The sequence below is a fragment of the Panthera onca genome, chromosome Y (assembly GCF_046562875.1).
Source record: "Panthera onca isolate mPanOnc1 chromosome Y, mPanOnc1 haplotype 2, whole genome shotgun sequence".
NCBI classification, from domain to species: Eukaryota; Metazoa; Chordata; class Mammalia; order Carnivora; family Felidae; genus Panthera; species Panthera onca.
In genome coordinates, this window is record NC_138358.1 from 22,725,062 (window position 1) to 22,740,335 (window position 15,274).

Here is a 15,274-nt window from a genome sequence, read left to right on the forward strand (position 1 = left end):
TCCATGAAATTTTAGAAAATCTTCTCAATTGAAGCGTCCCTTACAGGACAGAGAAGTTTTGGAATACTCAGCCAGTATTAATCACAAAGGCATGCCATCCAGACAAAACAAGACTTACGGTTTAGAAGGCGCAAGTTCTCATTTCTGGTCTCTCCCAGCTCTTGTTTAAGTAATTTATTTTGCGCCTGAAGCTCCTGTTTTCCTTGTTTCAGTAGCGAATAGTCACTCATTTCTTTCACCTTTTCATTCAGCAGGTGGTTTTGTTTGCTTATTGCCAAAGACTGGGTTCTGACCGACTCTAACTCAAGCTGGAATCGAAACAGAAACACCTGTATGTGAATGGTGACTTCACACTTCTAAGTAAAAATTGCCAGGCTGCCTGAACACTGAGTGCCACAATTTAATGAAGGTCATCTGACCAAAGTCTGTTTCTCTGCAACAAGACCCGAACTCCAACAACTCTTTTGCCCAAGAGCTGGGGCAGGAGGAAGCTCATCCAACTGCACCTGTGGAAGACCTGGTCCTACCAAGCACTAGCTTGGGGAGTCTGAAGATCCCCATTTTCCAGATGAAACTAAGGGCCCAAAAAGGCAACCCCAGATTGCAACAATACATTTCTTAAATACAAAAGGGTGATATTTCACTAATACACTGTGGTGCTTTCCTCTTCTTAGTGCAAATATAGCTCAAGTGTGAGAAGCCTACAGAATTCTCTAGTAAGTAACTCCTTACAAAATATGTTCTGTATGTAAAATGCTACAAAAATATGTTCTGTGCATAAAATTTAAGTACCTCAAGCTCCGGCTCTGTCCTTCAGATAGCACACAAGTTTTTGTAATGTTTGTTTGCTTTTTTATTTAAGAGAGAGGCAGAGAGAGGGAGACACAGAATCCAAATCAGGCTCCAGGCTCCAAGCTGTCTGCACAGAGTCTGGCACAGGACTTGAACCCACAAACTGTGAGATCATGACCTGCGCCTAAGTTGGACACTTAAACAACTGAGCCAGCCAGGTGTCCCGTAAACACACAACTTAATACAAGTCAAGTAACAATGGCATTTGAAAAGTGCATCTCATCAGGTTTTAAACTGGGAGATCCTGACATCCTGACAGGAATTTTTTCTGCCCTTGATGGCAAGGGAGAAGAGGCTGAGGTAGAAACTAGTGTGTACAAGCCGCATACGACATGCAAAACTTGGCTCCCCCAACTCCCTCCACAACCATGCATGGAGGGAACATCCCAGAGTTTACACATGAGGAGTCTGAGGTCACAGTGCTTGCCCAAAGGCACACAAGCAGAAAGAGAGAGACACAGGATTCAGGCAGGGATTAGGCCCCAAAAGACATCTTCTTCCTATGTTTCCCCAGGAGACTAAGATGGAAACAAAGAACTAGCAAATGAACTGAAGTGCAGCCATCACCTTGAGTCACACGGTAACAAGACCCAACACATCAAGAGGGTAACTTAAGATAAATCACACAGGATTGAAGCTCAAGTTTCATATATTGTCTAATGTCTAAATCAAAAGAAAAGACTTCACAATTACCTCAAGCTCTTTGACACGATTTATACAATGACTGAGTTCTTCCTTTTTTGAATCAATAGCCATCAGCTCCTCTTGCAAACGTATAGCTTTTTCTGAAAGAAAGAGCCAACCAATTAACATCATCGGGTTTTCCTAGTGAATACACAAGTCATTTAATAATTTGTGGCCAGTATGTCAGACCTATGACCATTATTTCATTATCTGAATAGCAGATGTCAAGGTCAAAACAAATCAGCAGGAAGTAGGAAATAAGCTGCGTTACTCAACAGGTAACAGGAAGTTAGTGTAACTGTCAGATATGTAGCAAGCCTCGTCCTGCTGCAGAGAAGTCACCACTTATACCATCGGCTCTGAGCACAGGGCCCACATGCCGACAGGTCGGAATTTCTTTAAAGACAGATTTGTCCATTGTGATTTTGTACTTACTATTTTGTCATTTTCACTTCATCTAACAAGGTCTATGAAGATGTATCATCAAAACCCTAATGTGCCAAATAGGTGATGGCACGGATAACTAAGTATCAGCCTCCACAAATTAGCTGTGGAGGAGCAGACATATACTGGGTGACCTGGCCTGTCAGCATCATGTGCCTAGCCCTGGTTCACTCCCAAGAGTCCACTTGAAATTGTCACTAAAAGTTCTTCTTCTTGTCATCAACAAAGTCCTAGAAATATATTAAGATGTCAAATATCTCAAAGACTGAAAAATTATTCAACTTTCCTACTCCCAAGCTGATGTATACAACAGTTTAAGAGATTATATGTTAAGTAGGGGTGCCTGGGCCACTAAGTTGGTTAAGCATCTGACTCTTGGTTTCAGGTCTGGCCATGATCTCACAGTTCTGTGAGTTCAATCCCCACACTTGCTCAGCACTGATGGGGCAGAGCTTATTTGGGATTTTCTCTGACCATCTCTCTCTCAAAATAAAAAAAAAATTAAAAAAAAAGATTATATGTCAAGTGAAAATATCAAGAAGCATAAAAATACATCAGAAGTAAAAGAAGTAAGAAACTGCATCACAGCGACACAGAAGTTAAAATTTTCCTGAAGTAAAAAATGAAGTGTCTTATGGTTAAGAGTAGTATTTACCAGATAGCAAGAAGTCACTGGCACCTTGTTGATAATCACATCTATCAAAATACACAGAAATAAAGTTGGATAAAACCCTGCTGATAAATCACTAACCTTAGCGAATATACAAATGATTACACATAAAGGTTCACAAAAATGTAGTAAAAAACAGTATTTTTTTATTTTGTAAAATTAACAAAAACCATGTCCTTTTTGCAGTAACACGAAGTGTAAGCAATGGCTTCTTTAGAATACAGAATAGACACTAGGAAGTTAATAGCCTATGTTAGCGTGGAAAAATACAGCTTGCCCCCAGAGTCACCTTTATTCTTCCTTTCATCTTCTATCAGCCTGTTAGTTCTAGCAATATAGTCGTCCTTGAGTTCAAGTTGATATCTGCAAGTCAGAAAAACTAAAATGAGGGGCGCCTGGGTGGCTTAGTGGGTTAAGCGTCCAACTTCAGCTCGGGTCATGATCTCATGATTTGTGAGTTCAAGCCCTCCATTGGGCTCTGTGCTGACAGCTCAGAGCCTGAAGCCTGCTTTGGAATGTGTGTCTCCCTCTCACTCTGCTCCTCCCCTACTCACACTCTGACTCTCTCTCTCTCCCAAAAATAAACATTAAAAAAAAAAGAAAAACTAAAATGAGCTTGTCACTCTCCTGGATGGACTACTATCAATACCCGAGCTTATCTACAGGACCGGGGCACCAAAGGGCACTGAGAGTGACCACGTGCAAACCTCAGGCTCTCTCAAGATGAGAGCCAGGGATCTGAACTCTGAACATGAAAGGTCCAGAGAACTCTGCTGTGACCCTGTAAATTCAATTCTCAAATGCAATCACACAAAATGAAGGGTCCTGTTCTTGTGAGGGAACCAAGGACAATTACTTCCCTGTTGGTCTCAACCGACACAAGGAACTAAATGAAGTTAAATTTCCAGTGTGCATGACAGACTCTAAATCCCAAATGACAACTGAGTCAGTTGGTTATTCACCTCTCCAGTCCTGCAATTCACCTGTCCTGTCTCCCCTCCCTAACAGAAGAACTTCTGCCCTTAGGGGCTGAGTACAGTCCTGAGAGACAACGGCCAACAGCATTAGCACTGAATTAGAGACACCCAAAGGCTCATCTTACAAGCTTAAGCCACCTCCACCAGCTGTTACCAGCTGACTTTCTGGTTCAGAGGTCAGAGAAAGCAGAGAGAGGCACTTGCGTGATATCCTCCCAACTTGAACACTTGCTGAAGCCATGAGTATGCCCAAGGCCAAATGATACCCAACAATTCACTGTATCCATTGCTACACCAAGTTCACATATACAGTTTTCATTTATTTCCCACCATGTAATGACTATAGCTACTTCAGTGTTCACTACTATGTTAGAGGAGTGGACATAAAACCCATCATTTCAAAACTGATACAATGAAAATGGTGCTACTTTTTAACAGAATTTTTTTAAACAATAACCTCCAGGGGTGGCTCAGTTGATTGAGCATCCAACTTTGGCTCAGGTCATGGTCTCCCAGTTCATGAGTTTGAGCCCTGTGCTGGACTCTGTGCTGACAGCTCAGAGCCTAGAGCCTCCTTTGGATTCTGTGTCTTCCTCCCTCTCTCTCTGCCCCTCCCCTGCTTGTGCTCTCTCTCTTTCTCAAAAATAAATAAAAATATTAAAAAAAAAAAAAAAAAAAAAAAAACAGCCTCCAGAAACCTTTGTGGGTACTATGTAATGGCATATCAATGACAAATTATAAGCAAGGCAATAAAAATGAGGCCAATGACTAAGAAACACCCAGGGAAGCTTAGTTGACTCCTCTCTTCACTACACATGCATTTACTCAATCAATATTAACTGAGCACTTATTATGTGCCAGATGTTATACTGTGCACTAGAAAGTTACCATATGGGCTTAATGTCTTTGCATGAAGAGGTTATTCAGTGGGACACAAATTTCAGGCTACAAGAAAGCCACAGTGATCACATTCTCCTTTCCTATATTGTTTTTTGCTTCACAGAATTAACTGGGGTTTTTTTGGATTCTGATTCTGCAGAAGCCTGAAGAAATACAAGGCACATGTTCACTGACAAACACTATCACCAGTAGAAGACCAATGTATAAATCATTAGCTAGCCCCATCTTAGTGTCAGTATAATAAAAGATAACAGAAAGTGATTTTAGGGGTGCCTGGGTGGTTCAGTTGATTTAAGCATCTGACTTCAGCTCAGGTCATGACCTCACGGGTCATGGGTTCAGGCCCTGCATTGGGCTCTGTGCTGAGAGTTCAGAGCCTAGAGCCTGCTATAGATTCTGTGTCTCCCTCTGTCTGCCCCTCTCCCACTCACACTCTGTCCCTCTCTCCCTTTCTCTCTCTTTCAAAAGTAAATAAATATTTAAAAAAATGAAAATAACTTTAATTTCAGTGTTATAGATTCTCATCTGCGCAAACTGAGCAAGTCTTAAAGTCCCCTAAAAATTAAAGCAAACCACATGCCCTCAGGAAGTGTCAGAGAAGCTACAAGTAAGAATGAGGGGTGCCGAGTGGCTCAGTTGGTTGAGCGTCCAGCTTTAGCTCAGATCATGATCTCATGGTTCATGAGTTCGAGCCCTGAGTCAAGCTCTATGCTGACAGCTCAGAACCAGAAGCCTGCTTCAGATTCTGTCTCCTCTTTCTCTGCCCCTCCCCCTGCTTGTGCTGTGTCTCACTCTCTCAAAAATAAACAAACGTTAACATTTTTTTTTTTTTTACATGAGCAGAGAATGCTATTCTCTATATGTACCTTTTCAACCTATCTTAAATACTCACGAGAAAGGCTGGACTACCAAATAAAAACACAGATTTTTTTCAACACCCAATTTTGCCATCAACTGTCAGTCCTATTTACTTCATCAGCGTGGTTGTGTTTCCAGCAACTTAATTCAAACACAGGATTTCTTTAACAAGGCCAAGTAATTACCTGAGCAGCTCATTCTTGAGCTTTTGGTCATAGGTCTCCTCAATATTCTGGACATTCAACTCCCGTTTCCTAAGGGCGTCAGTTGCTCTTTTATTTTTTTCTTCTTGTAGCCACTGAGCCCTGCAATTAGCCAAAGAGAAAGAAAGCAGGTAAAACCCCAACATCTGAAGTAACACATTCAGAGGGAAAAAACACCCTGTGTTTTTAGCTCTACAGGGTAAAACCTTCACATGGCTTCCGTGCTGAGAAGTGAACTGAAAGAGCCAGAAGTCCATCTACTTTACGAACTTAGTTCATTAGCTAGTAGATGGCCTTCTATGGCGGCACCTGGCTAAGGGGAGTGTCAACGTGTGGTGACCAAAATGGTTTCTTACTTTTCTACACTTACAGGAGAGAACCCACACTCAAAAAGGGGGGTACAGGGGACAAAGGGTCACAATCAACTGAGGGGTGAAAGGAGGATGCTTTTAGTTACAAAGCCACAAAGCCAACTTTAGTGTACCTTAAGTGTTTGTTTCTTCTAGACTGTTATTTATAACTGTGAGAGTTAACTGGCCTCTAAAAATTAGAGGTGGAAGATTCATTTTGGGCATCCCTTATCTATTGACTGAAGATGCCAAAAACAGAAGGTAGGTCCATCAGAACCTCCAAATCCGAAGAATGGAGTGCTTTTCGTGGGAAGACCCTCAATCACCTACAAAACCAATTCCAGAGCCGGGAATCAGGTTCACAGGCACTTAGACCAAACCACAGGGATGGGAGGGCTCCCAGCCAAGCATAAAGGCTTGGTGTTAGAGCTCCCTCTGCTGCCCCATCTGTTCAGCAAAGGACGAGTAAATCCATTCACTTCACTTAATGTGCTTACAAGAGAGAAGCAGGGCAAACAGAGGTTAAAGAAGTGGTTACATAATCATGATTATACAATCCAGAATCTGCCCAAACTTTGTCCCTTTTCTTTTCTCTCACATTAGCAAACTGCCACTTGAGAATTTCCAAAGAGAGTAAGGTAGGAAGAAATCAAATGAACGGAACCTACGTAAATAAAAAACATTAAGACAAAGACAAACCTCTTAAATAAAATAGGGTTCCTGGAATATTTCGAGTTTCAAGACGCCAAATGGGAAAGAAAGCTTAATTCCACCCACTACAGACTGGGGAGCTTGCTCTTAATCCCAGCTGAGATTTGAAGGATATATATGTGAGCACTTAGGGAAAGGAACACACACACCAAGAGAAATGGTCTCACCCAGGGGTGCCTGGGTGGCTCAGCGTGCGGCTAAGCGTCCGACTTTGGCTCAGGTCCTAACCGTGCGGTTCAGGAGTTCAAGCCCCTGGTCAGGCTCTGTGCTGACAGCCAAGAGCCCAGAGCCTGCTTCAGATTCTGTCTCCCTCTCTCTCTGCCCCTCCGCAATTGGTACTAAGAAAAAAAACAAACAAACAAACAAACAAAACCCACCACCAGTAGTTTCTTCGCCCAGTAGGAGTTGAGTCGGAGCCACCGTCTTCCCCCTCCCCCGACAGCAGCAGTGCAGGAGAGGGCGGCAGGTCCAGGTATCTGGAATTGTTACTTTGCACACATGCAGCTACTGGATGCGAATGACCGGATGTAAATGAGAAACATGGCATTTGTTCAAGCATTATCAGCTTCTTCAAGTCACGTGTCTGGTCATACTGTAGCCCGATGATGGCGTCTCACTCTGCTTTTCATTCTAATGTGTACCAGTTCATAAGTGAAACCCTAGTCTTTCTCTTCTTTTGTGCCTTTTAAAGCTAGGTGGGATCCCCTTTACAAGTGAACACTCTATTTGGCAGTTAACATCAGACTATTAAGACGCGTATTTAGTTCTTGTGAATCGTCATTCTGAATATCCCAAACGAACACACGTTACTCACAATTCAAAAGCTTCCATTCTTTGTTTCAGCTCTGCTTCTCTGCCTCTTAGCATGTCTATATCTTTGAGGAGAAGTTGTCTTTGAGCATAAATCTCCTTGGTTTCAATCTGTATACAGAAGCATTAGTTTTCAGCAAGCAAGCTAAAGAAGATACAACAGATCCGAACTAATATAGTGCTTCCTCGATTCCAGAGAACTACAGATACTTAGGGTTACAATTTCACTTTCAAGAGGTTCTGATCAGGGTACTCTTTTTGCCTATTTAGCTACCCAAACATGTATTCCGTCCTTCAATGACTGTTCAGTTCCATTATCATATATTCCTAATATTCCTGCTCTATTTATTCTACCTAATGGACATCTCTCAGACACTTAACATTTGGACAAGTGCATCAGCATGAGGAAAATGACACAAAATGTGCATGTAGCAATAAAACTTCCAAAGAATAGATTTCTCTTGGTTCTGTCGTCTGAAAGTTTCAGTTCATAGGTTATTCTGATTCAGGGTTAACAAGCTGAATGAACAGGCCACACTTCCATTTGTGTGTTCACTGAGCAAGGCTTCATGGAGTACCTGGCATGTGTCTAACAGCACACTCAGAGCTAGAGGAAGACGAACAGATAGAGTTCCAATCTTTCCAAAATTCAGTTTAGTCAGGGAAAGAGAGAGAGAGATTATCACACTAGGATGTGATGACTTTTATAACTAAAATACTTCAGGACTGTGGCAGGAACAGCATCTGAGTGAGTCAGGGAAGGCATTACAAGGAAGTGACACAGAAGCTGGATTTTGAAGGCCAAGAGGGTTTCATCAGGGGCACAAGAAGGGCATTGCAAGTGGTGGAATAAAGCCAGGATGCTTGGCATGAGGATGGCCATCTTGTCCAGAGCCTTCAGAGAATCAGCAAACTCAATGAATATTCTGGTCTGGTAACTGATCTGAACTAGTCAGTCACCCATCTTGAGCATGCGGTTGTTAATGTAAACATCATCCAGTCATCTCAAAGACAGTGGTTCCAACATCGATTTTTCTAAGAGCCCCATCAACAGAAATCATACACAAAATCGTATCACATGACTGGGTCTTTCTGAGAAGCCATAAGCAAGGATGGGTGCTGGGAGGGAGTCCTTCAACTTTTGAGGTCTCCACATAGCAGTGGTTCCAGCTGGACACAGGAAACTGTGTCCCAAATCCAGGCTGGTCTAAGACAGCTGCTTGGGAAAGGAAACAGTTTTTCCTGAAAGAGTGGACCCCATCCCTCCTACCACTCCTTGCCCTTTCCACCTCCTGTCCAGTCACTTTCCGGGAAAGATCAAATGACCATTACACAATCCTAGACTCTGATACTCCAGGGACCCTCAACCCCAAGGGCAGCATGCTGCACTTTGTTTCTAGTCTCCACACAACATCTCAACCTGCAGCCCTGTCCTCTGGGCCCACGCTTACTTTTCTGTCAGTGTCCTGACATCTCATCCTGGATGCCTCGGAGACTGGACACAGCCCTGTCTCCCTCCACCCTAGGTTAGTAGTCACCCACCGTCCCCCCTGGCCCCTTTCACTATCCCACCAAACCCCAATGTCCTCAATCCAATAGGCTGCACTTCTCAAGCCAAATAAACTCAGCTCTGTCGGGTCCACTCCCCAAGCGCCTCCTCCCTCGCTAATCTTACAGACTCTACCACACCAACTGCCTACAATCAGTTGGTTCAGTCCACTACAGCTGCAGGCTGCCCGTGTCACAGCCAGGTCCTCCACACAGCTCTGCCACTCCGGCCTGCTTCAGAGGGCTGCTAGGCCCCCAACCCCACGCAGCCATTCCACACTGATCCTCTCCTCAAGGCTGCCCCCCAGCCCTCCGATCTGCCCGAGAGGAGAGAGCATGTTCAGCGGGGAGTTTTGCCCACTCCCAACATGGAAGCTACCACCCGCAGTCCCTTCCTCTCAGCACTCTCAGGGGAGGAAGTCTCCATAACCTTTTCAAGGCCAGTCCTACCACTTGTGCTCTTGACCTCCATCCCTCATACACCTGTAGGGCTTGATCTTGGCTAACCAACTGTCACAACCCACTCTAGGGCCTGAAGCCCATCTACAAACAGCCGCAGGAAATAGACACCCGGCAAAGAATTTTAAAATCTTACCTCTTGGTGCTTCTGAATTCTCTCAAGAGACAACTTTTCCCGAGAAATAAGGGCATCAGATTTTGCTTGAGAAGCTCTCTCCAATTCATTCCGGAACTCAGCCAATTCCCTCTCAGACTTTCTTTTCTCTTCCATTTTAATTTTTGCTATTTCAGTATCTTTAAAATACTTTAACTGCCAATCGATCACAAATTATTGTAAATACCGAAACTATACTAAGAAAATAACTTCTCTCTTCATGGTTAGGTTTAACACTAATGCTCTAAGTAAATATACTTAGTTTAACTCATCTTTAGTTTCATCTCATTCACTGTACCTGTAGGATTCACTCAAAAGACATAAAAAATGACATCGGGTGGAAAGAAAAATCATGTGTAACAGTATATCACATTTGTTAATAAAAATTCTCTATTTTTCCCCCCATACCCAAGATGAAGACACCATAGGACACCTGGGTGGCTCAGTTGGTGAAACATCTTGACTTTTTGATTTCGGCTCAGTTCATGATCTCATGGTTCAGTTCATGATCTCATGGTTCATGAGTTCAAACCCCAAGTCAGGCTCTGTGCTGACAGTGTGGAGCTTGCTTAGGATTCTCTCTTGCCCTCTCTCTGCCCCCTCCCCTGCTTACACTCACTCGCAAAATAAGCTTAAAAAAATTTAAAAAAAGACCTTCAAGACAAGCACAGCAACAAGATACAGCTCACCTTTTGACACATTTCTGCCCGAAGTTGCTGTTCCATTTCTCTCTTATATTCATTTAACTTTACTTCTAAGGATTCTAACTTTGGATGCTGAGGGTAAGCACCTGCAAACTGATCGTCAATAAGCTGAAGCTTCTCCACTGTTAAAACAACATAGGAAATTAGCATAGAGAACTGCAGTCAGTTGAGCAAGAGGCTAGAGCTCTGTTTAAAAGCAGAGTATACTTAGGGGCAACTGGAGGGATGTCTGCCATTTACTTTGAAACCCCACAAAATTAAGATGGATTAACGGATGAGTCGGATAAGCGATCAGGCAAGGAGGACACAAATTTACCAGGTAAGTCTAGGTATACAAGTGTTCACTGTACAACCGTTTCCACCATTCCTTACATCGGAAATTCTCACCATCCAATGTCAGGGGGAAAGAAAGCCAAGAGTGCAACTTAAGTCAGAAAACACTGGCATCTCTTCCCAGACCCTAAATGCCAAGGCAGAGAGTGCTTTTATTGGACTGTGGTTAAAGTCGACTGACATATTCAAAACACGGACCTTAAAATAAATCAAAGATCACGTATTTTGACTCCTCTGCTTTGCAGAGAAGGAAGCAGATGCCTGTGCAGTTTAAGTGAGTCCCATAGGGCTAAGCAACTGTGTAAGGGCAGGACTGGGGCTGCAAGCTCGTCTGTTGCTGGGCTGTCATTCTAGTGCTCTCTCCAGTAGACCCACAGCCCCCACAACAGCTGCGGGCCAGCATCAACCGACCGCAAACCCGGACTTGCAGGATGAGCTCAATCGTGGAGAACACCACCCGCCAAAAAGGATGCACCGGACAAGGCGGCTGACACAAGTAGTTTAAAAAGATTGGCAGCGTCCATCTTTTTAGAGAACTTTCAACAGGTTTTCCATTTACTCTTCTGGGTTTTCCAAATGCTTTACAATTGTGCCGTCCAATACAGGACTCTCTAGCCACATGTGGCCACGGGGTACATGAAATGGGACCAGTTCGAATTGAGAGGTGTTCTAAGTGTAAACACCAGATTTCAAAGATGGAGTATGGAAATTTTATATAAAATAATACCATTAACGTTTTTTGTATCAATTATATGTTGGAATATTTTGGACATACTGGGTTAAATAAAATATATTAAAATAAATTCACCTGTTCCCCCCTGCCCCCACTATGGCTACTAGAAAATTAACCGTTACATATGTGGCTATTATTGGACAGAACCACTCTAGAGTAAGCATGTACCATGTTCCCAATGGAATAAAACGTAGCCCAAAAATAAAGACCTAGTCATACAGTTTAGCTTTTACAAATTATAGACTTCTCTTCTTACATGTTAAAAGTACTCCAGAGGGGACAAGAAGACTCAGGAGGGGCCAAGAAACTGATTAATCACATAATTTTAGACAATTTGGACTCTAGGGGTGCCTGGGTGGCTCAGCTGGTTAAACAGCTGACTTCAGCTCAGGTCATGATCTCCTGGTTTGTAGGTTTGACCCCCAGGTCAGGCTCTGTGGGCTCTGTGGACAGCTAGGAGCCTGGAGCCTGCTTCACATTCTGGGTCTCCCTCTCTCTCTCTCTGCCCGTCTCCTGCTCATGCTGTCTCTCTCTCTTTCTCTCTCAGAAATAAAGAAACATTAAAAAAAAAAAAAAAAAAGAAAAGAAATTTGGACTCTACTATTAGTTCTGACCCAGAAGGAGTGTTTCCAAGTTGTGTTTCCTCTGGGGACCCCCACTTTCTGAGCTCTAAACCAAAGTGATACACGGCTGACTTCTCTAGTTTTCTCCTCAAGGCACGCAGTCAAGGATTTCCTCACTTAGTGGCTATAAATTCAAGTTAGAGGAGACCTAGGGAAGAACCTCCCAGTTGAACCCAACACACAAAGAAGCACTTGGGCCTTCAGAGAGGGGAGGGCAGTGCAGGCGAGCAGTCCTGGCTGCATCCTGTGAGGCTTCCAGAGGAAGCAGTGCGCCTGTGCCCCCTGGGGCTTGCACCCCTCCAGGGCAAGGAACAGACCCACAGTACAGCACATCAGGTCCTTTCCTTCATTTGAGGAGAAAACAGAAACATTAAAATTCTGAAGGAGAGCCACAGTTACCAAGAGAGTCTTTGCTAGGAAATGTTGAACTTGTCTGAGTTCCCACATCACAGCTCTTTCTGGACTGATGATATTCTTTCATTTCTCTTAAAAACTGCATGAGAAAACCTACAAGACACAAAGTGTATGATACAGTTTTGCTGCGTAACTTTTCTCATTCAACCATTGCATCAACCTTGTTTCTATGATCTTGGTTTTTAAACATTCTAGATCTTCTAAGAATAATTTCTTCTTGCAAACGTGACACAAAACCTACGAGCAATAATGAGAAATATTTATCAAACAATGAAAGAATTAGAAACCTATATGGCATGAAATGAAGTCAAAAGGCAAGTGATACACTGGAAAAAAGTATTTGTGAGGATATGGAGACAGAGAAGTAATTTTCATAATATCAAGGAGCTCTTATAAGTCAGAAAAAAATGGAAAAATTAGACAAAACATGGAGAAAGTTTATGCAAAAAAAAGTGTCAGAAAAACATGTCTAAACCAACAAACACTGCACTATTCATGCAATGCAAACTGCTGCAGCTGCTCTGGAAAACAGTGCGGAGGTTCCTCAAAAAACTAGAAATTAAACTACCCTATGACCCAGCAATTGCACTACTAGGCATTTATCCAAACGATACAAAAATGCTGATTCATAGGGGAACATGCACCCCAATGTTTCTAGCAGCACTATCAACAATAGCCACATTATGCAAAAAGCCTATATGTCCATCAATTGATGAATGGATAAAGAAGACGTGGTGTGTGTATCTGTATGTATACGTATATAGTGTATACGAATACACACGTGTATGTACATATGTATGTATGTGGTGTATGTATAGTGTATGTATACATATACACAATGGAATATGACTTGGTGATCAAAAAGAATGAAATCTTGACATTTACAACAACCTGGATGAAACTAGAGTGTATTATGCTAAGCAAAATAAGCAGTCAGAGAAAGACAAATATATAATTTCACTCATGTGGAATTTAAGAAATAAAACAGATGAACACAGGGGAAGGGAAGGAGAAAGAAGATAAAAACAGTTTTTTTTTTTAAAGTTTATTTTGAGAGAGTGGGGCAGGGGCACAGAGAGGTGACAGAAAGAATCCCCAGCAGGCCATGCACTATCACTGTGAACCCAGATGTGGCACTCGAATTCACAAACTGTGAAATTATAACCTTAGCTGAAACCAAGAATCAGATGCTTAACCAACCAAACAAGTGGTCCTAAGGCCACCCAGGAGTCCCAAGACTTTTTTTTTTTAACATTTATTTTTGAGAAAGAGAGACATGGCACAAGTGGGGTGAGGGGCAGAGAGAGGAAGACAGAATCCCAAGGAGGCTCTGCACTGTCAGCACAGAGCCCAACGTGGGGCTGAGTCCCACGACAGTGAGATCCCAACCTTAGCCAAAATCCAGAGTTGACGCTTAACCGAATGAGCCACCCAAGTGCCCCACAATAAGAGACTCTTAAAGACAGACAAATGAATGTTGCTGGAGGGGAGGTGAGTGGGGGGAATGGACTAAATGGGGGATGGGCATTTAGGAAGGTACTTGTTGTGATGAGCACTAGGTGATGTATATAAGTGATGAATCACTGGGTTCCACTCCTGAAATCAATACTACACTGTATGTTAACTAACTTCAATTTAATAAATAAATTAAAAAAAAAAAGACCATATATAAAACACAACTAGCATCATACTCAGTGGTAAAACACTTAGAACTTCTCCTCTAAGATCAGGAAAAACAAGTATGTCCCTCTCATCCCTTTTATTCTACATAGTACTGGAAGTCCTTGCCACAGCCACTGGACAAAAAAACATCCAAATTGGTAAGAATGAAGTAAAACCATCACTATTTGCAGATGACATGATAGCATAATATAGAGAAAACTCCAACGATTCCACCAAAAAAACACTAGCACTGATAAATGAATTCAGTAAAGTCACACAATACAAAAGTAATATACAGAAATCTGTTGCATTCCTATATAGGAACATCATATAAGAATACATAGTGAAGTAGCAATAAAAGAGTGCCATTTATCATTGCACCAAAAAAAAACACAAAAAACAAAAAACAAAAAAACCTAGAAATAAACTTAACCAAGGAGCTGAAAGACCTATACTATGAAAACTCTAAACTACTGATGAAAGAAACTGAGTATAACAAAAAAGAAAATGTTCTGTGCTTATGGACTGAGAGAACCAGTATTGTTAACATGTCCATGCTACCCAAAGCAATCTACAGACTCAATGCAATCTCGATTAAAATATCAAAAGCATTTTTCACAGAACTAGAATAATACTAAAATTTGTATGGAACCACAAGAGATCTCCAAAGAGCCAAAACAACCTTCAGGAAGAAGAACAAAGCTGGAGGTATCACAATTCCTGATTGCAAGATGTATTACAAAGCTGTAGTAATCAAAACAGTAAGGTATGGCATGACAACAGGCATGCAGATGAATGGAACAGAATAGAGAGCCCAGAAATAAACCCACTCGTACATGGTCAATCTAAAACAAAGGAGGCAAGAATATACAACAGGAGGATAAAGTAGTGTCTTCAGCAGATGGTGCTGGGCAAACTGGACTGCTACATGCAAAACAATGAAACTGAGCCACTTTCTTACACCACACACAAAAATAAACTCAAAATGAATAAAGTCCTAAATGTGAGAGCTGAAACCATAAAAATTCCTAGAAAACATAGGCAGAATTATCTTTGACATCAACTGTAGATATGTTTTTCTAGATAGGTCTCCTTAAGCAAAGGAAACAGAAACAACAACAAAAACTGACAGGACTACAAAATAAAGAGCTTCTGCAGAGCAAAGAAAATCATCAACAAAACAAA

At 42.1% G+C, this 15,274-nt stretch overlaps 1 protein-coding gene across 1 annotated transcript in view; it reads right to left on the bottom strand.

Moving 5' to 3' along the window:
• The window catches only part of LOC145714919 (centriole and centriolar satellite protein OFD1-like), a 32,846-nt gene that overhangs the window by 4,301 nt on the left and 13,271 nt on the right, over window positions 1-15,274 (bottom strand). The window contains 8 exon segments of the mRNA XM_081794450.1: window positions 119-308; window positions 1,546-1,637; window positions 2,940-3,013; window positions 5,571-5,690; window positions 7,464-7,570; window positions 9,603-9,776; window positions 10,310-10,446; window positions 12,413-12,520. Of these exon segments, the coding sequence (XP_081650576.1) occupies window positions 119-308; window positions 1,546-1,637; window positions 2,940-3,013; window positions 5,571-5,690; window positions 7,464-7,570; window positions 9,603-9,776; window positions 10,310-10,446; window positions 12,413-12,520 (1,002 nt within the window).